Consider the following 24,638-nt stretch of genomic DNA (forward strand, 5'->3'; position numbering starts at 1 on the left):
CGTTTGTCCCCTCCTGTGAGCAAACAAAAGGAAAAGAGTCAGACGCTTCTTTGGACCACCGGGCCCCCTCCTTGGCTGACAGTCTGTCCTTCCACTTTCCCGGAAGGTGAGGGTCCGGGTGGCTCTGAATCCCGGTGGGGATGGAGAAGTCACTGAGGGTGGGGACCAAATCCTGGAGAAGGTCACTCCTGCCTGGCGCTAGGAGCTCAGGGGTCTGGCAAGTTCCCCTGTGCTTGGCCTTCCCAGGCCCTGTTATTTCTTGCTCTTGGCATTCTGTGGAACTAAAAGTGGGCAGTAGGAATGGGGACACATGTGGGGCTGAGTGGGGCATGGAACTCTGCTGAACTCCCTATGGCTGGGCTTCCTGGGGAGGGATCTGAGTGGGCCAGGGGCTCTGTATACACTCTCAGCTCAGGTTGACATGGAGGGGACCCAGCCCGTGCAAGGCCAGCCACCTGGTCACCCTGAGTCCCACTCTGAGAACTTCTCTCTGTTTAGGTTTCCCTGGCCTGGAGGAGCAGGAGAACTTTAGTCTTCAGAAGGCCAGACGGAACATCAGGATCTCAATTCAACAACTGGGCTGCTGCATGGCCTCCTTCTGAGGAGCAGACGGGACCCCAAACCGCAGCGTGGTTCCATCCACAGCAAGTCTGCCCAGTGGTCCATGTGCCTGTCTCCTGCGTTCATCTTGGCCACCTGACATCCTGGCCCACTTTTTATGTTCTCAAGGCAATTTGGTGCTGGTGAAATGGGCTGAGTGGACAGTTTTAGGAGGGCTCCACAAGGAGGCGTGGGTGGAGGTACAGTTTTGTTGGAAACCAGAGAAGAGCTTTCTTGTTCCCCTCCTGTCGCGAATTTTAGTCTTCATCCACTTCATCCTCAACTCTATGGAAGGAGATTTTTACATCCTCCTAAGGATTTACAAATTAGCCCAAGAGCTAGCAAACAGTGGACCGGGAAGAGAAACACAGCAATCTCTAGTCTTAACTTCTATGAGAGACTCATGTGGTGACTTTTGTCAACTCGTTAAGCTTTCTGTGCCTGAGTTTCTCTACCTCAGTGTTTTCCTCAAGGAACTTTTGAATAATGAAACCCAGGAGACTTTAATTCCAAGGCTTCAACTATCTGGAAGTAAATCTTATCTAATTGACATTGTTCTAACTGACATTGTCCTCAGTTTAATCAAGTGCTTTGTTGACACAACAGAATCATTGTTTATCTGGCTTAGCAGAAGCTGGAGGAGAAAAAATGTAAGCCAAAATAGTGACCTCTTCTGCCCCAGGGGAGATAGAAGATAGAGCTTTTTCTGTGAGGGGGTGTCTGGCTACATTCAGGCCGGAACTCTGCCTGTATTTGAGAGATGATACATCCTGTTTTAGACTTAGATGGGGAGACGGGAGGTGGTGGGGTGCAGGGTGGGAAATCTGAACAAGTCCCCAGCTCCTTCTAACCCCAAACTTTAACCCCAAACTGTGTGACTTCCTTGTTATGTTGGCTCCAGTGTGACTTTTCCAATGTGACAACTGAGAGACAGGGAATCTCAACTTGCAAACTGATTTCATTGTAAAAAAAAATGAAATTTTCACTAGAAAAAGAAATGTTACCTGTGGTGCTTTGATTCCCACATGGCCCCATAAAAACTTATCTAACCCATAATTTAGCTTGGCTAAGGAGCTGAACTAGTCCTGGTAATGCTGGAATAGCAGAGGGCTGGAAGAAGAGAAAGAAAGATATCCTTTTCTTTTCTGCCCCCTTCCCTTCCATTGCCCGCCTGTCCTCTGACCTCTCACTGTTCCTGGGCAGCCATGTGCTGGGGGAGTTGGGGCGCTGCTGGATACGGGGTCCTCACTACAAAATTCTCTGCTTCACCCCCCACCCCTGCCCCTCCCCTCCGCCTTCAGCTGTGCTCCCGTAAGGGGTAGGGAGAACAATTAAAAAACAATCCACAATGAGATATGAGAAACCCAAAGGAATCTGCAATAGGTAGAATTACATAAAGTAGTGAAACAAAATTCCAGACAGCATGGAGGATATTTGAGGTGTCTGGGCTTGGGTGTTGAGGGTGGGTGGAGTGGAGGAGGGACGAAACGGTAGGTAGATTGACTTGCAGCCCTTTAAGTTATTCCTGCCATTCAAGCTTCTCCTCTTCTACATCTGCACCCTTAGATTGTACACAAGCTCCGAGTTCTGTTTTATAATAGCTTTCAAGCAGAGGGCGAGGGAATAGAATAATAATTCCTATTGTAATTTATCAGGATTGCCTAGTGACAACATTGTGCTAATCCTTTTCCATATGTTGTTTCATCTAATCATTGTCAGGACCCCATGAGGAAAATATCATTGTCCTTTGTAGGTGAGGAAATTGAGCCTCAGAGAGGTTAAATAACCTGCCTGAAACCACACAGTCAGTGTGGAAGAAGCTGGGATCTAAAAGCAACTTTGTGGGATTCCCAAACCAGTAGGCCTTTTGGCAAGTGCAGGTAGCATGTTAAGTGGGGCCCCGTCTGTCATGACATCTGTTTCCTCATCTGTAAATGACAATAACTGTACCTACCTCATAGGGCTGTTTTAAGGATTAAGGGAGATAATTCTAAATCTTGCACATAGGAAACCTCAAATACATTGGCTGTTATGACCATTTAAAAAGACCCTCTTGATAATGGAGGGATAATTATTGAAGCTTATGATAGGTACATGGAGGTTCATTATACTATTCTCTCTACTTTTGCATGTATTTGAAATTTTCCATACTAAAAATAAAAAAGAAAATCAGGCATATATCATGTGTCTGGTTGGATCCAGTAGCCAACAGATCAATAAATACAGACTTACTGGAATAAATAATAGTTGCAGTGAAAATTCAACAAATAAAAGTCTCGACTTTGTAATTAAAAACAAGTCCCTCTCAGTAAATTATCCTTAAATTGTCAATGGAGTTTTGGGTTTGACAAAGTAATCCTGTGGGTAAGATTGAGCCAGAAGATGAAGTTTGCTTAGATCTTCAAAAAAACCTTTGAATCAAGTTCCCCAACCAAAGCTATTTACAAAACCAAGGAGAACGGCGGGGCGGGGCGATGGAGGGGGCAGGCTGAGGGGGGAAGAGCATGGAGCTGGGGAAATGCTGTGCCATGCCTTTAGAAATGAGAAACAGGAGGATAGAAGGTGGGGAGGAAAGGGAACTTCTCCAGGTAAGGAGATGCAGATGGTTAATTCTCCCAGGCATCCCTGCTAGGCCCAGTCTCACTTATCAGCCTCCAAAAAGATCTCCAAGCAGGATGCCTAGTGACACATCCAATCTGCACAAGACCCAAAGCTTCTCAGAGACTGAAACACCAAATCATGGCAACCAACAGTAGGAAGTATTCTGAGATGGTGTGAGGTGTTAGAGAAACGGCAGCTGAACTTCTGTATCATTTCACTGGAAAGAAAAGAAGCGCAATCTCCAAATCCTACTTAGAGGCTTTTTTCCAACCAGGACATGGACCTTAATGTCAATAAGAGATTTATTTGTCAATTTTTCTTTTTTTGAGGAGCTACCATGTGCCAAGAACTGTCCTAAACATGTGAGATGCTAGGGTGAATAAAGCAGAATAAGAAAAAAAAAGTCTGTCTTTAAAGAGTAGTAGCTTGCTCTCTTAGAAAACAGCAAAGAAGTTCAACAAAAGGCAGGGTATGGTTCAGAAGGACACTGAAACAAAAGGCTACCTTTGTACCTTGCACAAAAACTTAGTGTGTCTACAGGTGTTCTATTTTTCTCCTGAAAGAAGAAGGCTGAAAGGGGAGATGAACACCATCTGTGAAACCACCAAAGAAACAGATGGGGTAAACACAGGTTCATTCAACCTAAATCCTTAGTGCGCTAGAATTACAGGCTACTCTTTGAAATCCAAAAGAGGTAAATTTAGGACACATAAGATCAAATATGAGTTTATACTGTTGTAAACTCATGAAACCTGAACTCAAGAGACAGTATAGGTCGAAAGAGAAGTGGCTTTGTGAAATGGGAAAAGGGGACATAATTTTTGTTTAACAGGATTTTTAGGACGCTACCAAAGTTCTAATCCCCACAAAGCAAAAAAACAAAACCCAAGATAAAGCAAGTGAGAAAGGATGTTTGCTTTCTCCAACAAAGGGAGAAAACCGACAATGTCAAAACTCATGAGACGGTTTCTTATTTTAAACAAAGAGATGCAATGATTCTTGGGGAATCTAATTGAAGTGTGAGCTTCTACTTTGATACTCTTTACTGACAACCTCTCTGCCCTGACAACTCCATAAACCAGTGGGCTCAGGGCCAGTCTTGTCCCAAGCTTACATAGATGGATCTGAATGGATTAGAGAGTTTCATACTTTGAGATCCACACTTTTCAGAAAAACAGGTGAATTTGTTGCCTCCCACCCCCACCAAAGTCTAGGATCAGAGGGATAAAATGCTGAAAAGGGGCTGAGATCCTCAGAAGGAGCATTCTGATGGTCTTACCCAATAATCTAATAAAAACCTAATTAATGTTAAATAATTTCAACTAACAGTAGTTAAAAAATAATGGCACTATGGTGTTGACCCTTGTTTCGCTTGCTGTTTACTGTGACTCCTCATCATTTTAAGCTAGACTTGAATAAAACCAGCTCTCCTCATGATTCATTTTTCCTCCTTACAGGGAGAATTTTGAAAAAAAAAAAAAGAAAAACAATGACAAACCAGGAAGACAAAATAAAAACAAAAGACTCAACCCAACATAGTCATAATTTCAAACGAGCATGACAATTTCAAACGAGCATGACTGCACTTTTTTGCAAGCATTATTTGCAAGTCTTTATAGATACAGTATTTTTTGTACATAGTTGCAGTCATAATTGACATCACTTTGATTTCTACTTTTAAAATGAAATCGGTAGTTTGCAATGTGGGGTTGGGCTGGGGTGTGTGTGATTTTTGCCTTCCAGGGGACGTTTGGCAAGGACTGGAGACTTTTTTTTTTTTTGCTGTACGCGGGCCTCTCACTGTTGTGGCCTCTCCCGTTGCGGAGCACAGGCTCCGGACGCGCAGGCTCAGCGGCCATGGCTCACGGGCCCAGCCGCTCCACGGCATGTGGGATCTTCCCGGACCGGGGCACGAACCCGCGTCCCCTGCATCGGCAGTAGGACTCTCAACCACGGCGCCACCAGGGAAGCCCTGGAGACGTTTTCTGACTGTCACCAATCAGGGGGTTGTGCTACTGGCATCTAGTGGGTAGAGGCTAGGGATGCTGCTCAACATCCTATTGATACAATGCACAGGAAAGCTCCCCACAACAAAGACGATCTGGCTCAAGACTGCAATGGTGCTGAAGGTGAGAAACCATGTGTTAAACCTTTTGTATTAAATCACAGTATCTATGATGAACAAGCATCACTTTAATGCCTGAATTAAACCCCTCACAATTTAGTCATTTCTCTGGCTGTTTCCAATTTTTCTCTATTATAGATGCTGCTGCAATGGACATCTTCACTCACTTTTTTTCTGCTGAATTATTTCCTTAGGATAAATTCCCAGAAGTCAGAAATACTGAATCAATGGGTATGAATATTTTTTCATGTTTTGCAAGTCACATTGCCATTTTGCTTTACAAGTGGATTGAACCAAATTACAACCCACCAGAAGTGTATAAGTGTACCAGTTTTACCAAAAACTCATCAGTTGTGGGTGTTACCATGAAAAACAGGTGAGAGGAGGCACACATCTCAAATATAAAATGGTACCTCCAGTTTGCCTCAGTTTGAATTTAAATTGCTACTCAGGATGAATATTGTTTCCACATTTGTTTTCTATTGCTATTCTTTTTGATATGAATTGTTTATGTCTTTTGCTTATTTTTCTAACGGGTTTCAATGTTTTTCTTTCAAAATTGAATGGGATCTTTACCAAGTATAGATAGTAATGCTGCTGTAGTTAATTCAATTATAATTATTTTTCTTACTTTTTTTAAAAAAAAGTTTTACCTCCCCCCTCCCCCGATCAGGATAGATATGTTAACACTTCCTGCTAGAATTTTCATTTACAATTTTAATACTCTTTTTAGGTGCTGGTCACTTCACCCAACCTTTCACCTCTGTCTACATAGAGAGGCCCTGGTGAAAAGGAAAAGCTTCTCTAGCGATTGATGTCAGCCACCGAGGTTAAGAGCAGGGCTCGGTCTCTGACTGTACCCCCGGAACTAATTTCCCTTAATCAAATGAAACTCCTTAAGAGGAGCCACAAGGCAGAAAAGAAAATATATGTGAAGGAGAATACCAAATTCTGTGAGGGGTTTGTAGGACCTGCATTAAAAAAAAGGGCACCATACCTTTAGGAGTTCAGAACTGGCAATGCTCCACATGCTGCTATTAATATGCAAAAAATGCCTTCATAAATACTTGATTCGTTCACAGTGGGGAGGCAGTTCGTTTGAAAGAGGAAATGGGAGCTTGGAGTTGAGACATGTCTGCTTGTCTCCTTTTTCTTTTTTTATTTCTCTTTTCATCTCCACATTTCCCCTTGTAGGTTTCTTCCCCCTCCTCCAACTCCTAGGAAGTTGTTGATGTCAGTGACTACGCATTTCTATTTATGGATTTACCGCCGAGGCCCTGATTCTCTGCCAGGTGCGGAAGAGGTGCCTCAGTGAGGCGCGAGTCCCACGGTCTGCCATCCTGTGTCGGGGGGTGGGGGTGGGGGGCGGGAACCCTCCTCCTTCCTGCTCACGCCCGCAGCGCAGACCTCCGCTTCGGAAACGCACAGCGGAGGTTTTAAAATCCAACCAGTAGGGGGCACCAGAGGCGGCCTCCAAAACCCGGTAAATCCCGGAAGCCAGTCACGTCTGCAAAACGCTGTCTGGCTTTCTCACCCGCCCGTCAGAAATGGGTTTCCAAATCGAGGTATGTGACTTCTCGATAAAGCATGGTGATAACAACATATCCCACCTTTGGGTTTTTTGTTTTTTCCCTCGCAGCTAGCACACTGATAAAAAAGTAAAGGTATTTTGTGTGACCGAACTCCTAATATGGTCAGACCCCAGTGAAGGGAGGGAGGGGGTGAGTCGGGCGTGGCGGGGGGCGGCATTAATAGAAAGGAAAGAAGAGCAGAAACTGCTGATGCTGATAAAGATCAATTTTGTGTGATGTCCTAGCCTGCTTCAGAGTGGGAGGGCGACAGTGGAAGGAATCCACTGAGTATGCCAGTGGCCCGTCAGGGTACGTAACCGAAATCTGCTGGGCAGAAATTTGTTTCTCAATCCTTCCAGATGATTTACAGTAAACATGAAATTAGTCATTTCCATGGAATAGGTTGAGAAAGTAGGGAAAACTGAAGTCAGTGATTAATCTAATGAAGAGTCGTTAGCCTCAAGAAGTAAGGGGGAGGGGAGGCAGGGGGGACACCGCCCCCTCCCGGACCCCACCCCCCTTTCTCTGTGTTTGGGGGGCTGGTGGGGCTTCCTATACTTTTCCTCACATGGTTTTGCTTTGGGGGCTACTACTAAAGGAAATAAGACTACTGCGACTTGAATAAACCAACTGGTGGGAACAGCCCCCCTCCTTTCACGAGGGAGGCACAGGCAATGCCCCGAGGGAGCTGGTTTGCCACGGCTGCCCAGGGTAAAGCCAGGATTAGAGCTGAAGACCCTCAGTCTGCTGTTCCTCTTTCTGACTGCAAGGTTCATAATTAAGTCTAGGACTTAATTTGACATGACTGAGCCACTCTTTTTTTTTTTGCGGTACATGGGCCTCTCACTGTTGTGGCGTCTCCCGCTGCGGAGCACAGGCTCCGGACGCGCAGGCCCAGCAGCCATGGCTCACGGGCCCAGCCACTCCGTGGCATGTGGGAGCTTCCCAGACTGGGGCACGAACCCTCGTCCCCTGCATCGGCAGGCGGACTCTCAACCACTGCGCCACCAGGGAAGCCCTGAGCCACTCTTTTATTGCAGGTGATATGAGGTGTCCTGGAATACAACCACGGGGCTGTGTGAATTTGGAGAGTTTAGGGTTATATGAGGTATTTGCAAGGCCTTTGCAGTTGTGGAATTATCGAATGACAGCACATTTTCCTCAGTCACAGACTCTCTTGAAAAAGAAAACCTTCTAGATCCCTTATAAAGGGTGTCTTCAAAGCAGGCACGTAAAACAAAAACAAAAACATGCAAATGTTGGTTCTGTGGTTCCTCAGTAGCAGTAAGGGTCGACTGGGCTGTGTTTCAGCGCAGGGGAGGCCTGACCCGGGCCCAGGGTCCTAACAGGGAGAGCTCAGGTTCTTCCTCAGAAGCGGCTAGGCACACACAGGAAAACAAAGCTACCTTTATTATTACTGTTTTTTTAATGAGTGTGAGGGAAGAGGAGAAAGGCAGGAAGTTGGAGATAAGGGAGAAACAGAGACCATGCCGGTGCCACCCCCAGTCCCGCCATCCTGCTGTCGCCCAGCAGGGGGAGACCTGAGAGAGCCCTGGGCTGTGGGGCTTCTGCCCCAGCTTCTCTGAGACCCGGGAAGCTCTAGGAATTCCCCTGAGTTGTCTCTCTAGAGTGAATCTGAAGACAGTGCCAGCCTCAAAGCTTCAAATGAAGGAACAAATTTATAAATATTTGCGAACATACGTCCTTGAACCACTAATATATATATATATATATATATATATTTAAATTGGGCTCCTTTTACGTATCTGACATGGGCAAATGTTAAATCAACTTTGTTACATATTCTTTTTTTTTAAATTAATTTATTCATTTATGGCTATGTTGGGTCTTTGTTTCTGTGCGAGGGCTTTCTCTAGTTGTGGCAAGCGGAGGCCGCTCTTCATCGCGGTGCGCGGGCCTCTCACTGTCGCGGCCTCTCGTTGTGGAGCACAGGCTCCAGATGTGCAGGCTCAGTAGTTGTGGCTCACGGGCCTAGTTGCTCCGCGGCACGTGGGATCTTCCCAGACCAGGGCTTGAACCCCTGTATTAGCAGGCAGATTCTCAACCACTGCGCCATCAGGGAAGCCCGGTATTCTTAATCTATTCAGATAAAACATTTTTTCCCTTTCTTCACAGTATCCTTGCATTTTTTTCTTGATTGCTATTTTTTCCTCCCTATTAGGAATGAGAATTGGAGTAGAAAAATGGGCCCATTGGCACAAAGTCTTAGTGCCTACTGCCTCGATGGAGGATGCCTTTCTGTGTTTCCTTGTTCCCTTTTTGACTTTGCAGAAGTCAGGGAAAGGCCTATTCAGCTTATTTGCACACGCAAAGAGCCAGACAAAACAGTCCAAGTTGAGTTAAGACATTCCAAGTCTATGAGTTAAGGAACATTTGTGATTTTATAGTCTACTTGTCTCATTTAATTGATGAGGCAAATGAGGCCCAGAGAGGTGAAGAATCTCACCCAAGGTCACACAGCAAGTAGGGACAACAACCCCAAAGTCCAGTGTCATGCTCATGCAGAGTCAGTACTGTACCTGCTTCTCTGGCTTTTGGATCAAAGGTGAGGTTTCATTAAGATTCATGCGAAGATCAGTTCTGGATTCAGTGTTTGCTATGATGAAAATCAGAGAGAAAAGGGTCAAGGTTGTCAGACCTAGGTGTCATGAATTTTTATATATACCATACCCGTACACACCTAGCTCGTATGTGTAAGATTGGAAACACACACATGCCTATGGCATTCATATTTACTCACCAAATAACACATGTAACCTCTACAGGCACAGTCTAAATGCCACCTTAAATATAGTGTTGAGACTTTATATTCAAATTTCTCTTTTCTTGTTTTGGTTGCTCTTTAAAAGAACAAAAGTATATTCTTTATGCTACTAAAACTCAGATAAAGCTGAAATTAAGAAGGAAATATTGATGGAAAAAATCTGCTGATCCTGTTGAATATAGATTTGTATGATCCTACTTCACTGAGGTAGGAAAATGCTTCTGCAACCTTCCAGATAGAGAGATCAGAGACTTCCCTTTTCCCTCATGTTGTGGAAGGGCAACAGGAGAAGTGAAACATGAAGCAAACAAAGGCAGAGGCCAAAAGGGGGCTGATGGGAGGGGACTAATGGAAATCATGGCGCTCACCCTGAAGCAGGCACTACACAGACACCGATATGTGGTTGGCGTGTAATCTGCACGACTCTCCTCCATGGTTGTGTTATTGTGTTATCATACTCTCTATAGGTCTGGAAGCTGAGGCGCGAAAGATAAAGTAACCCACCCAAGGATGTACAACTAGTGAGGTTTTGAGGAAGGTTTGAGTCCAAGACTGCCTCACTCAAACCTCATGCTGCAAAGGGATAGGATTGATTTTGTTTTCCTTTTTTTCCCCTAAGAAAGTAAATTTAATGTTTATAAAGGAATGTTTATTTGAGGGACAGATTTAGCTAAGTGCATGGCTCCCCTGACAAGGATTTTAGTCTCTTGTGTGGGACCAGTGTCCAACAAAAAGTTCTTTACATACTTGCTACTCCTAAGTAGCTCTGTTAAGAGTCTGGCCATATGTGATTCTGCATCTTTGCCTCTTTGACCTAAAGCCTCTACTCATTCCTTGTGGGCTGACCTTCCCTTTTCTGTTGTTTCTCAGCTGTTCTCATCTATCTTGTTTGAAAATGGCTTCTGCACAGATTTAAAACATTTCTTATTTAAGACAGCTGGGGAAACTGAGGCCCAGAGAGTGACTTCATGTGACTGACTCAAGGCCATACCTTGAAAGAGTGCAAGCCCAGAACCTGAACCCAGACCTCCTGACTTAGCCTCTCCTACTCCCCCCTCCACCTCACACTGCCTCCTGTTAACCTCACTTGGTCTTGCCACATCACAGCTGCTTGGCCCGGATCCATCCTCTGCACAAATCCAGCCCAACAGAATTGTGTTGCGATGAGGTTCACTTCACTGTGGCTTGGAAGGAACCATGGGTCTCTTAGAAATGAAACTTATAAATTCTAATGCATAAGGAAAGTTCTTGCAACACCAGGAGAATGAATCAGTCAGCCAGAGTTCGAGAAATGTAAACACATTTTTAGATAGGAGATTGAAAAATTGCTTAAGACTTCTCCATTTCTTGGGTCAAGACCCTGGTAATTTACTGAGGTCCGAGCTGTCAAGGAGGAGACACAACTCAAACTGCATTCCTGGGAGATAAAGCAATGGGGGTGGTAAAACTTTCTCCCTGAACCATGTGGCAGAATCTACCCCTCTTATCAAGTTGAAGAAACTGACCCATCAACCAACGCAGGCAACTGGCTGTGAACACAGGCCTAGTTCTTTCCCATTATTCCGGAGCTGGTGTGTACATTCACAGACTACAGACAACACAGCTTCCAGGCCTGCCTGAAACTGGGAGCTCAGAGTCTTTCTGTGATGAACATTTCTGCCACGAAAGAGATAAACAGAAAACACATTCTTTCCCTGGCCGCCCACCATCAGGCCTGAGTAGATTTTCAAACGCTAGCATTAATCTAGCCACAGGCTTTTAGCAAGGAGATAGCATTCCCACCAGATAATCAGGCAGTTTCAGAGATGACCCTTACTAGATGGGGTCTCATCCCAAACCTCTTCTGCCTTCTTCAAATCATGGGATCCTTCAGCAAACACTCAAAACTTGAAAAGCAGGAAAGAGCATCTGATGCTAGCATGGAATATGGGTGCCTTAAAACTTCCATTTCAGCCTATGTTGGCCATGTTTAATTCCTAAGTTGTTTATTGTTTTAAATAAAAATGAAACATAGTCATATTTATTCCCATTGTTAAAGAATATTTATTTCCCTTGGTATAGGATGCTCATCTGATATCAAAATAGAGACTGAACTCCAGAAAGTCACCTTATCAGACACAGTGGACCACCTGATTCCTTCCTAGATGCGTGTCAGGGCTTGTGAGAGAACATCAGACCTGCAGGCGCCAAAGTAGCCAAACATTTGGTAGGTACAAGGGCAGGAGCTATCGAAAGTGCTGGCAGGAGCCTCTAAATTATGTGTAGGGTCTTTTTCCACACATACCATTTCTGAGCCATGAGTACCTTTTGACCACTAGTGTGCACTCATGGAACTCCCTCCCATAACTTTCAGTAGTTCGTCATTGAGGAGGGGATATATCCATTGCCAAACAGATCTCAGAAAGTACCTTTGCCTTCTCACAGCTTTGCATGTGGACTTGCAGCAGAAGCCAATGGGAGGAGGCCTAAAAGTCAGCCTCTGTACCTTCATGGTTTTGTATTTTTGGTCGAAAATGGAAAATGCAAATTCCAGGTTGTTAAAAAAAATTCTTCCCAGTAGAAAATAACCATAAAAGGAAGGATAATTCTGGTCCCTTTACATAGCCCTGCTGATCTTTCCTTCTTTACTTTATATAATAAGACTCAAGATGCCTATGACCTGTAGAGCTTTCATCATGTTATAATAAATCTTGAGTCTGTTTGTTTAATGCAGGAGATCAAGACCCAAGATGGCCTTTTGGTATTGTCATCATCAAATTATTGGAACAAGATTTAAGACCTTGTTTATGCTACACACTTTCACTTTAAATCTTCCTGGTTGAGGAGGAGGGTGAGATGGGCATATCAGACAGTTGCTCAAGACCTGAGAACGTCTCCAGCCTAAAGACATACCCCAGGGAGCTCTATTAAAGGAGCCAAGTGGATCTAGAAGATATGAGTCAGTCTGAATTTAAATATGGAAATGCCTAGTAAATACAAGGACAATATTTTTCTTCCAATTTGGGATAACTTCTTTTACTTACTTATATCTTCTTAGACCAAGGCTTGCTCAGTCTCAAGAGTCTAGCTTTGGGAACACCAGCTTCTCTCAAAAGTTCATAAATTATTTTTTATGGAGAGGTCCAAAGGTACATGGCAGTTTACCAAGCCCCAAATAGAAGGAAAGCTAGATGACAGAATTGAAATTCGAGTTGTGTAGCAATAAAATATCAACTACACGAGAAACCCTCCAATCGATATACATCATAGGATTAATACGGATACCTGTAGTGGAAGATGGTATGGAAGAAGGGAATTCAAAAAAGAGGCTGAAGGTAGAGCTACATACAAAGCAGCCAACCAATTCAATTCAATATTCTGCAGAAAATATTGTCCTTGGTCACTTGCTCTCAAACAAATGCAGATATCTGGTCTCCCAGCCTCTGGTCTTACCCCCTTCAATCCATTCTCTACATAGCCGGGAGAGTCATTTCTCTAAAATAAAAATCTGGTTATGTCAGTTTCTGTGTAAACAGGATCTCACAATCTTTAGGATAAATTCCTTAGTTGCTGCTAATGGGCCTTCATGATCTGGCTACTGCCCACCCCACCAGCTGTCTTTCTCACTACTTCCTCTCCTACATGTACCTTGGGGTCCAGGCATTACAGGCTGCCTACATTTCTCCCATGCCACCATGTTCTCTAACCTTGATATGGTCCTTTTCCCTGGAGCATTCTTTCCTCTTTTCTACTTGGCTAGTTCCTACATATATCCTTAGAAACTCAGCTTAGGTGTCCTCTCCTTCCAAAAGCCTTCCTAAACTCTAGGCTGAGTTAGCCTGTGCTCATCCATAGCTCTCAGCACACTCCACTACTGTGGATGACTTTAAGGCATGGACTTTATCTCTCAACTGTATCCTTATGCCCAGCACATTATTTGGCATTAGTAGATGGTCAACTACTGTTTCCTGAGTGAATGAATGAGCAATCTTTATGTGCTCTGTAAAACAGACACACTAGTTCTTTCTATCGGACATGTTCTGATGCTGGTGTCTTCATTAATTTTCAAATGAGTAATTGCTAGGAATGAAGACAACAGCAAATGTAAATCCTTAGGCCACAGGGAGATGTGTGAAAGAAGCAAGAGAGAAAGCAGGAGGAAAAATATCCTTAAGAAAAGCCTCATGCTTCTTTATGGTCTTTTTGATGAGACGATAACACAAATGTCTGAAGAGTGATGAAACAGAAGACAGTATTTATGGATTACTAGTTAATAAAAGTTATTTTTTGATCACTCTGACAGAACAAAACTTAATATTCTCAACTTTATTATAGTTGAGAAATATAGCTGATATATACACACACAGACATCTTGAAATCCATACCAGCTTTAAAATGCATTGTGCTGGGCTTCCCTGGTGGCGCAGTGGTTGAGAGTCCGCCTGCTGATGCAGGGGACACGGGTTCATGCCCCGGTCTGGGAAGATCCCACATGCCGCAGAGCAGCTAGGCTCGTGAGCCATGGCCACTGAGGCTGCGCGTCCGGAGCCTGTGCTCCACAACGGGAGAGGCCACAACAGTAAGAGGCCTGCGTACCACAAAAAAAAAAAAAAAAAAAAAAAAAAAAAGCTTTTGCACAGTAAAGGAAACCATAAACAAGATGAAAAGAAAACCCTCAGAATGGGAGAAAATATTTGCAAATGAATCAATGGACAGAAGATTAATCTCCAAAATATATAAACAGCTCATGGAGCTCAATATTAAAAAAACAAACAGCCCAATCCAAAAATGGGCAGAAGACGTAAATAGACATTTCTCCAAAGAAGACATACAGGTGGCCAAGAAGCACATGAAAAGCTGTTCAGCATCACTTATTATTAGAGAAATGCAAATGGAAACTACAATGAGGTATCACCTCACACCAGTTAGAATGGGCATCATCAGAAAATCTACAAACAACAAATGCTGGAGAGGGTGTGGAGAAAAGGGAACCCTCTTGCACTGTTGGTGGGAATGCAAATTGATAACAGCCACTATGGAGAACAGTATGGAGGTTCCTTAGAAAACTAAAAATAGAATTACCATGTGACCCAGCAATACCACTCCTGGGCATATACCCAGAGCAAACCATAATTCAAAAAGACATGCACCCCAATGTTCATTGCAGCACTATTTACAATAGCCAGGTCATGGAAGCAACCTAAATCCTCATCGACAGATGAACAGATAAAGAAGAAGTGGTACATATATACAATGGAATATTACTCAGCCATAAAAAGGAACAAAATTGTGTCATTTGTTGAGACGTGGATGGATCTAGAGACTGTCATACAGAGTGAAGTAAGTCAGAAAGAGAAAAACAAATATTTTATATTAACACATATATGTGGAACCTAGAAAAATGGTACAGATGAACTGGTTTGCAGGGCAGAAATTGAGACACAGATGTAGAAAACAAATGTATGGACACCAACGGGGGAAAGTGTCGGGGGGGCAGTGGTGGTGGTGTGATGAATTGGGCGATTGGGATTGACATGTATACACTGATGTGTATAAAACTGATGACTAATAAGAACCTGCTGTATAAAAAAAAACAAATAAAGTAAAATTAAAAAAAAAAATCCAAGGGGAAAGTGAAGTGTAGAGAGGTGTTGAGTTGTGATCCCCTGGAAGATTGTTGGAAGATTCTGTGTCTCCTATTCTCTCTGTCGTGTGTGTGTGTGTGTGTGTGTGTGTGTGTGTGTGTGTGTGTGTGTGTATGTGTTTGTGCGTATGTGCTTGTTTGAGGGTCTTCTAAATATCTAAATTTAAAAATAAATAAATAAATAAATTGCTCTTTGAACTCAATTCCAGGGGTATCTGGTATTTTCAGAGTAGTGTTATATCCATTTTCTTACAAACAAATAGGGAGTGTTAAGCTCAAAGAGATGTAAGAATTTTTTGTTAAGGTCTTTGAGCAAATCAAGGGAACAGATAAATTTCCTCTATTCTAAGCCCTGCAGCAGGTATTCTGTGCTTATATGGGTAGTCCCATTGCAATGGGGAGTTATTTAATAGATATAGATTTTCAGTTTTGCAAGATGAAAGAGTTCTGGAGACTGGTTACACAGCAACATGAATCTACTGAACACTACTGAACCATACACTTAAAAATTGTTAAGATGGCAAATTTTATGTTATGTGTATTTTACCACAATTAAAAAAAAGATGTTAGGGGATAGGAGGAGATGAGGAATTATGCTCCAGGCAAAGGGAACTGTGTGTTCAAAAGCTTGGAAATGAGAAAGAGATTTGCATTAGCCTAAGGTCGTTTAGTTACTAGGAGTAGAGAAGACAAGGAATAAAAGTTTTATTTCCCTTTCCTGGAAATAAAGCTTGCCATGGGGCAATTCTGAAATAGCTCAAGTTTGTCTTTGTCACTTTACCATTTCCCTTTATGTTCTTTGCTCTGTGTGCCTCTTTTTCCATATAGCTAATATTCTTCTGTTCATACAAGCCCTCCAGGGTACCCCAACAGGCAGGTATGTTTCAACCCTTAAGACTCTACTTACTCCCAAATTATCCACTTCTGTTCCCATCCCATTAGAATTTTTAGTCCCTCAGAACAGCTCTTCTCAGCTAGGTTGCAAGAGGACAGCCATCTGATTCAATACATTTTTACTGAAGTGTGAATGATTGGTAGCTTCTCAGAAGTATCAGCTTTTTAAGAGACTACTTCAGAATTCAAAGTGAATCTATTATTAGTGAGACTTTAATAAGAGAATGAAGTGAAATTGTAACATTTTCATCCATATTAGGAAGGATATTTTTGGTCTGGAGAGCTACCCTGTAAACAGGCCTATCTGGCTTGATAATCTGTCTTAGGAGTTTGGTTCTTCCAAACTGTTTCTACTGGGTTTCAGCTTCTCCGCATATCTCTAAAAGTTGCAAATCATTTTCAGTGTTACCCACAAAAGGGTGTCTGATGCTAAGTAAGGGGAATTGGAGGGACAAAAGGATGTGCAACAGAAGTCATTTATGAGTATGAGTTATTATGAAATCAGGAACTTCCTAAAGTCTCACATATTGTCAGATGGAAATGTGCCTGTTTATTATTTTTAAATTTTATTGAAGTATAGTTGATTTACAATGTTATGTTAATTTCTGCTGTATAGGAAAGTGATTTGGTTTTTTGTGTATATATATATATATATATATATATATATATTCTTTTTCATATTCTTTTCCATTATGGTTCATCACAGGATATCGAATACAGTTCTCTGTGCTGTACAGTAGGACCTTGTTGTTTATCCATCCTATATATAATAGTTTGCATCTGCTAATCTCAAACCCCCAATCCTCCACCCCCAACCCCGCCGTCCCTTGGCAACCACAGGTCTGTTCTCTGTAACTGTGAGTCTGGGAAACGTCCCTGTTTAGATTGATGTCACCATGCATAGTGGTAAAAATGTAGGTTTCTACGGTTCAAATCCCAGCTTCACCACTTAGTTGTGTGACCTTGGGCTAGTTCCTTAACCTCTCTGAACCACACTGTCCTAGATGAAAAGTGAGGATAATAATAGAATTTACCTCATATCATTGCAATGAGGATGAAGTGAATTAATGAATGTAAAACACTCAGCACAATGTTTGGCATGGAGATAGATAGCAATGATAGTTATCATCATCATCGTCATATCCTTCGCTGGTGGGCTCCTATTAAGAGCTGCTCTGGCCCAGTTCTAGCCAACAAGTGAGAATGAACAGAAATGACCCTGAAACTCTTCGCACCATGGTCAGGATGTCCACCCAAGGAGAATGATGAGAGGGGTAACGCAGAATGCTGGGCTCCCAAGTATTTCTCTGCTTACAGATTTTGAGATTGGCAAGCATTTGATGGTGCCCTCTCTCCTTCTAGTTTTGCAGTCTCTAGCAAAACCAGTGCCCTCCACCCAGCTCTGGCTCCAGCCCTCGATCTGTGACCTTGTTTCCTGTTGCTATAGCAGGTCTCTCATGCAGGATTCATCATTGCCTGCCCCAAAATAAGCAGTGAGGAAGACCACACACATTTCTCTATTAATGAAAGACTATTTTTAGGAGTGAGAGAAAGTCTTTACATATTTACCCCTGGTTTGAAGCAGCAGCAGCAGTGGCAGTGGGTGGAGGATAAGCTACACTCTCAGCTTGTGCTTATTTCTCCACGGGGGAAATGAAATAGCAAAGGAACCTTGGATGAGGCAGAACTGGCCTCAGTCCTCCATTTAGAATACAAGCCCGAGAGTCTTTTCCAGATAGCTTTCTAGTTTGTGGATGTGCAGTTTGAACTGTACACAACTCTGGGAGACAATGCTCACTTCATTACAATGTGAGTTATGCACGGTATGATCTGCGAAACCCACAGGACATCTCTGCAAGTTCTCCTTCCGGGGCCAGCTCAGCACAGGCATTTGGGTCGACTTTTCTTCTTTCTCAGACCACAGCACACAGGGCTGCCCATGAGTAACTCTTCAGGATACTCCATTTCTCAGGCTCTCCAAGAAATGAATCTTCTTTCCTACTTATTAGTATATTTGGGGAGAAATTGTGTGTTTCTGGAGGTCTGGGTATGAAATAATATGTATGTGAGTCAAATAACATAGAGGAGAAGTAGAGGTGACTCTGTTGGGGAGAATCTTACCTTTCAGAAGATGTTGAATACTAGACTCCTCCTCTCCACGGCTGGTATTTGAATTGACAGATTCACAGGCTGAAAAACAATAAGGGTTTTACCTGAGAGTGTGGAAAAGTCTTGAAAAAGAGCTATTCCTTACCCCAAGACAGGGGAAAACAAAGTGGATGGCTTGATGCCTAAGCCTCATAATGAATTAGATAGTTTTGAAAACCCTTAGATGCTATCATGGAGGGAAGGTTGATCTAGGATTTAAAAAACATTGAAGAAAATAATATTTTTATTTATTATAAGATGTTTAAGGGTGAAACCCTGCGGGTACTGTGATGCTTAAGTTCTGAGAGGAGAACTTTTGACAGAACAAGAGCATGAAAGAGTTAATGCCTGACACCCGCTGTGAGGAGATGTCCAGATTTGAACAGGAGATGTGCTGCGGGACCCCAGTGCGTGCAGCGATGGGGGGTATGACAGACAAACGTGAGGAGCCCCTGCTTCCAGCTGTAGCGCAAATTCAAGGGTTGGACCAGGGAGACAGGAGGGATTCTAGCCCATCTGATTCTAGCCAGAAAGATAGGCTTTTGCACAGCCCTGATGAATTTTTTTTGCAATCTCTTAGAGTCACTTTTGGTGAGAATCGTTCTCCTAGCTGTCCTTGTCCGTCAAAAGGAACACTAGTTAAAATAATGCTGTTTTAATGGCTGAGGAGAATTAGGATGACAGACCAGAGAAAGATAGTTAGGGGAGAGGTAATAGATAGCAAGGAGATCAGCTGAGTGAATCTGAAATGGAGGAATGGCTTTTTTTTTTTTTTGCAGTACGCGGGCCTCTCACCGTTACGGCCTCTCCCGTTGTGGAGCACAGGCTCCGGACGCGCAGGCTCAGCGGCCATGGCTCACGGGCCCAGCCGCTCCGCGGCATGTGGGATCTTCCCGGACCAGGGCACGAACCCGTGTCCCCTGCATCGGCGGGCAGACTCTCAACCACTGCGCCACCAGGGAAGCCCAAGAGGTATGGCTTTTAATGAGAAATTTGGTGTGTGTGTGTGTGTGTGTTTGCGTGTGTATGTCAGAGAGACAGAGGTATGAGAGATCAAGGAGATAGAAATAGGGAGGAAAAAGGTCAGAGGGAATCAAATATATCTGAAAAAGACTTTGAGATCTAACTACCCCCCCAGCTCATTTCCAAGTACATGTATGTATGTATGTGTATATATTTATGCTTCATCATCTCATTAATGATAATACATATACTAGAGACATTGCCAAAGAAGAATGTTTGGTTTTACTGATTTGCTAAAGTGGGGGGCTTGGAGAAGCCTGCTCCTTGGTGCTTTCCCACCTTCATGTGCACACAAGCAGCCACGTGCACACATGTAACTTAGGCTGAGCAGGGCAACTTGGGATTCTGAGAACCAACACTGGAGAGAGAAAAAGCCATAATTAGCGTTAATTGTTGACCTTACAGTTCAAGAATAGATGCTCTGGAGAATGGGAAAGGAGAACAAACATTAATTATTGAGTAGGGACCTTGGAGACAGACACTCTGGATTAAAAAGAGAGAGATAAATTGCATAATGAATGTTAATTTTCCCTCAAAGAATTGAGTGGTCGGTGGTTGGAAGGGAAAAAGAGGCTAAAACAATCATGAAAGAGAAAGCTCAATGTGTGTCGGGGTGAGAGGGTGCAGGAGGGTTATACAAACACTCTCCATCACTGCTTACTGCTTTGCCTCTTCCTTACAGCTCCCAAGTATTTGCTATCAGGGTTTTCCTTAGAACTCGTATTATTTACCACAGTTGTGGGTAAATACTGCTGGGGAGCTCCGCCACTTCCCCAAGAGCACATAAGCCTGAAAACAGCCACGGTGCATGACAAGCTGAGAGGCACTCAGCACTGGAATTTATGTTTTATGTGTGCCGGTGGGAGTTTGACTTTAAGTAAAAGGAGTACTGGAGCTGAGTGCCACGTGGGAGAGGGCTGTGGTCCTGTGTGTGCCGCCGTGGGGTGACTCGGGCTCCAAGGCCTTGACTGTTGTTTTATCTTAATTATTGTACACAAGAGACCCTGAAAGTCATCCTCTTAGCTGAAAGTGAAAACAGAAAAATGGTAGTTTGAGTAGAAAATTGGAGATGAGAATTGTAGCCAATTTTGTAAAGAGACACTATAAACAGGTTTGTCACTGGTTGCTCAGAGTGCTGGGTGGGCTCCCCACATCCAGTCGGCGGCCCTGGGGATTATCCCTTTGCCGCGTCTCCTGCGTCTGCCCACTGCCTTCCATCCAGGCCCTGGTCAGCTGCTGTCTGGATGATTCTACAGTAGCCTGAGCACTCGGCCTTTTCTCTTGCCTATTCCTGGCACACAGGGTGGGTTGCATGACATCCTTCCTCAAGCACCTGTGACTTCTTGTTGCCTAAAAGGCGGCATTTCAGCTCTATCCTGGCACACAAGGCCTTCCCTGGCCTGGTCCTGGCCTGCCTTTCAGCCCCATCTCCCCCCATGAAGCCCCTCCACGGGGCACTCTTACAGGCTACTCATCATTTCCCGCGTGGACTCTGCTTTCTTATCTCTTTGCCTTTGTTCATGCTGGTCCCTCAGCTGGTCATGTCTTTCTCTCTTTTCTGTTTATCCACTTTACCAGTTTCTTTCTTTGTTTTATTTTTTATTTAGTTTTTACTTTTGGCTGCACTGGGTCTTAGTTGCGGCATGTGGGATCTTTTAGTTGCAGCATGCGATTTCTTAGTTGCACCATGCATGCGGGATCTAGTTCCCCAACCAGGGATTGAACCCAGGCCCCCTGCATTGGGAACACGGAGTCTTACCCACTGGATCACCAGGGAAGTCCCTCTTTTTTTTTTAATAGAATTTTGTTTATATTTATTAAAAAAAAATTTTTGGCTGTGCCTTGAGGCTTTTGGGATCGTAGTTCCCCAAACAGGGATCGAACCCAGGCCCCAGCAGTGAAAGCACCAAGTCCTAACCACTGGACCACCAGGGAATTCCCTACCAGTTTCTTTAAAGTCAGTACAAATAGAGATTCCTCTGCAAAAATCCGTCCTCGTCCCGCAGGTTAGAATTCATCGCTCCTTCCTTGGAGGCCCCTGCATTGTGTTGTTGAGATCTCTGTTACAGCACTCATCTCATTCTGCCTTGCAGAAGAGTCAGTTGCTTGTGAATTTTTTCTCACAGGGGCTGTGAGGTTCTTGGGGGCAGCAGCCACAGGGCCCGGGGTTGAGCCCTGGGAAGTGGGAAGAAAAGAGCACAGTATCTGGGATAGACGGGCCTGGGAATGAATAAGCTCAGCTGCTCACCAGGTGTGATCAATGTGCACAAGGGGGTTAACCTCCTGTGTTTCAGTTTCCTCACCTGTGGTATGTGAATGAAAATACTCCCTTCAAAGGATTATTGGATGATAGAATGAGATGACATATGTGCCTGAGCATGTTTGCTCTTGATACCAACATCCTTCTGTTTCCCTTGAACATGGTAGGCGTTCTGTCCATTTGATCTAAAGAGTCGGACACGATATTATGGGTCTTCTCTCTTTTAGGTCCAATGATATTTTATATTGGAATTTTACTTAATACTTTATTATATACTACACGTATGATCTGGTTTGATTGTCACAAAGCAATGCAATCTAGGATGGGAGGTATTATTATAGATGCATTTTCTTTGGGTGCTTTTTTCTTTTTATTGTGTTTTCAAGGGAGAAATATATCATCTATTTACAAAATAGCTCTTGAAAAATACGAGTACAGATACTATAAAACAAAGCAAACTCTAGTCACGAGACACTATGTACATTATGCAAAAGCAACAGTCTGATCTCCAGGTTATGAGAACTAGAATTAAAATGTCACTACACAGAAAAGGTCCAAGTTCCCAGCTTGGCAAAACTTGGGTGCAGTTACATGAAACATTTAATAAACTGAATTCTTTTTCCCCAATGTGTAAACAAAATGACAAGACTAAATCTGTGCCTGGCAATTTCAATCTAACTCTGAAGCTACACAGAACACACAGACACCTTGTAGACTTCACCTGTTAGTCTGACCATCTTTTCTTCTTAGGTGGTAGGAGGAAGGGCAAGGTGACTGTGCAGAGCAAAGATGTGGGAAGTAGAAATACTGCACCCTAGACATTACAAAGTATGGTGAAAAGAAAGCCTCACTTAATGCATAGCCTAAGGGGGAAAAGACTACACTCCAACTTTGGGAAATTAATTTAGAATGATAGGGGAAGGGTTTAAGTAATTGCAGTTTAAAATGAAAAATGCACGTGTGATAGAATGGAGCACAATGGAGGATTCAAAAACATGCTCATCAGAAAAATCTGTTAGGTTTGCTTTGTCCAGATTAAGAAAGAATATATAGTTGCATTATATGCTGTAACAAAGAGACTCAGAAAGATAAACATGTATTTCTGTTTCAGGTAAGAGTCTAGAGGGAAGGGGGTAGCCCAGGGTAGCTCTGCTTCCTGAAGGTATCTGGGCACTGTGCTTCCTTATATCTTATGGCTTCATCATCCCCTAGAGTATTCCCCTCTTCCACGTGGTTGAAGCTACTTCACCACTACAACCAAGTCCAATGGTTTCCTTTTTTTAAAATTAAAACAAATTTTTTTTTTTTTTGTGGCTGTTTTGGGTCTTCGTTGCTGCACGTGGGCTTCCTCTAGTTGTGGCGAGCGGGGGCTACTCTTCGTTGTGGTGCGCGGGCTTCTCATTGCGGTGGCTTCTCTTGTTGCAGAACCTGGCACGCAGGCTCAGTAGTTGTGGCATGTGGGATCTTCCCGGGCTTAGTTGCTCCACGGCATGTGGGGTCTTCCCGGACCAGGGATCGAACCTGTGTCCCCTGCATGGGCAGGTGGATTCTTACCCACTGCACCACCAAGGAAGTCCCCAGTGATTTCCTTTTAAGGAAATGACCTGGAAGTCGCACAAGTTACTTCTGTTCACATTTCATCAGCCACATCAGTTATATGACCATACCTGGCTGCAAGGAAGGCTGGGAAATATAATTTCTAGCCAAGTAGCCATGTGTTCAACTAAACTTCAGGGTAGGGGATTCTGCTAATGACAGGAGTAATGGAAAAATGGATATCGGGGAACACGTAAGTCTTTGCTACTGACAGTTTCAATCAATATTTATGGGCAATGTTCTGGGAGTACCTGTGATGTTCTCTGGGATATTCAGAAGTCGAGGAGGGGGATCTATCCATAGGAGATCTTGGAGGAGGATGAAGAAAAAGAGTAAAAAAGGTAGAGGAAGTAAGGGAGTGCCTGGTGAGAGACCCAGGTAGTAAGAATTACTGCTGACCTAAGATAGTAGCAATCAACGTGGGCTGAGGTGGTCAGGTGAGGTGGTACAATGAAGGTGGGACTGAAGCCTAGAAACCTGGACAAGAGGGCCTAGAGGCAGTAAGTTCTAGTGAGAAGAGCTTTGGCCTAAGTAGGTGCAGGAAGATCTGGGTTTGAGCCTTAGATTTGCCGCATAGAAGCTGCGTGACTTTGAGCAAGTCACCGTACCTCTCTGGGCCTCAGTTTCCTTATCCATAAAGGAGAGTTTTCAAACTGTGGTCTTATAATTCTAGTGACTGCATAGACCCCACAGCCAGGAATCATTTCAGGAGGGAAAGAATTAGCTGGGCTCTGAAGAAGTTGTTGCGGGACACAGTCAGACCATCCCTACTTTAACCAGGCAGCTCTGCTTTTATCCATTTTATCTATAGGTGTTCTCAGAAAGTCTGTCTGATAAAATGCTTCCCCTGCTTAAATGCTGATGAAGGTGATGCCTACATTCCATCTCAACTCTAAGGTTCTCTGGAACAGAAAAAATGCGAGGGAGGTAGAATTTACAGGTTTACAGGCTCTGTAAGAAACAATATATGTACATGTGCAAAAACTACAGAGGAATTAAATACTCTTCAACACTTCATATTGACTTTTTTCTTAAAAAAAAGGAATTTTCAGCGGATTCAAAGAGAACTATTATTTTTGACATTTTTCTTCTTTGGAAGGCATAAAGTGGCGATAATATCACATTTTCAGCCAAATACGAGGGAGGGGAGTCTTTGTACTTGTAGGAATCGTGAGAGGTTTCTGTCAAAGGAAAGAAGACTCCCCAGTGGTTTTTAGTGGCTCTCTGCATGTGGCCATCAGAACACCTTCCAATGTGGGCTGCTGATGCGGTGCTGGGTTCACTGCGGTGAGGGAAAGAACCCCGCTTCCCTCTGAAGTCCTGACAAACAGAGCTATTACTGCCCTGTGGTCCATGTGACAGACCCAAATTAGCCCCATGCCGAGCCTCATGGGAATCCCCCATAACTTCTG

The 24,638-nt window shown here is 43.6% G+C and overlaps 1 protein-coding gene across 1 annotated transcript in view; it reads right to left on the bottom strand.

Annotated features, from left to right (window-relative positions):
* The window catches only part of KIAA2012, a gene marked incomplete at both ends in the record, with an annotated part of 111,906 nt that overhangs the window by 47,379 nt on the left and 39,889 nt on the right, over positions 1-24,638 (bottom strand). Inside the window, 2 exon segments of the mRNA XM_082658188.1 lie at positions 9,438-9,514; positions 18,321-18,389. Coding sequence (XP_082514314.1) covers positions 9,438-9,514; positions 18,321-18,389 — 146 coding nt within the window.

Source organism: Grampus griseus, assembly GCF_964374135.1.
Source record: "Grampus griseus genome assembly, chromosome: 7".
NCBI classification, from domain to species: Eukaryota; Metazoa; Chordata; class Mammalia; order Artiodactyla; family Delphinidae; genus Grampus; species Grampus griseus.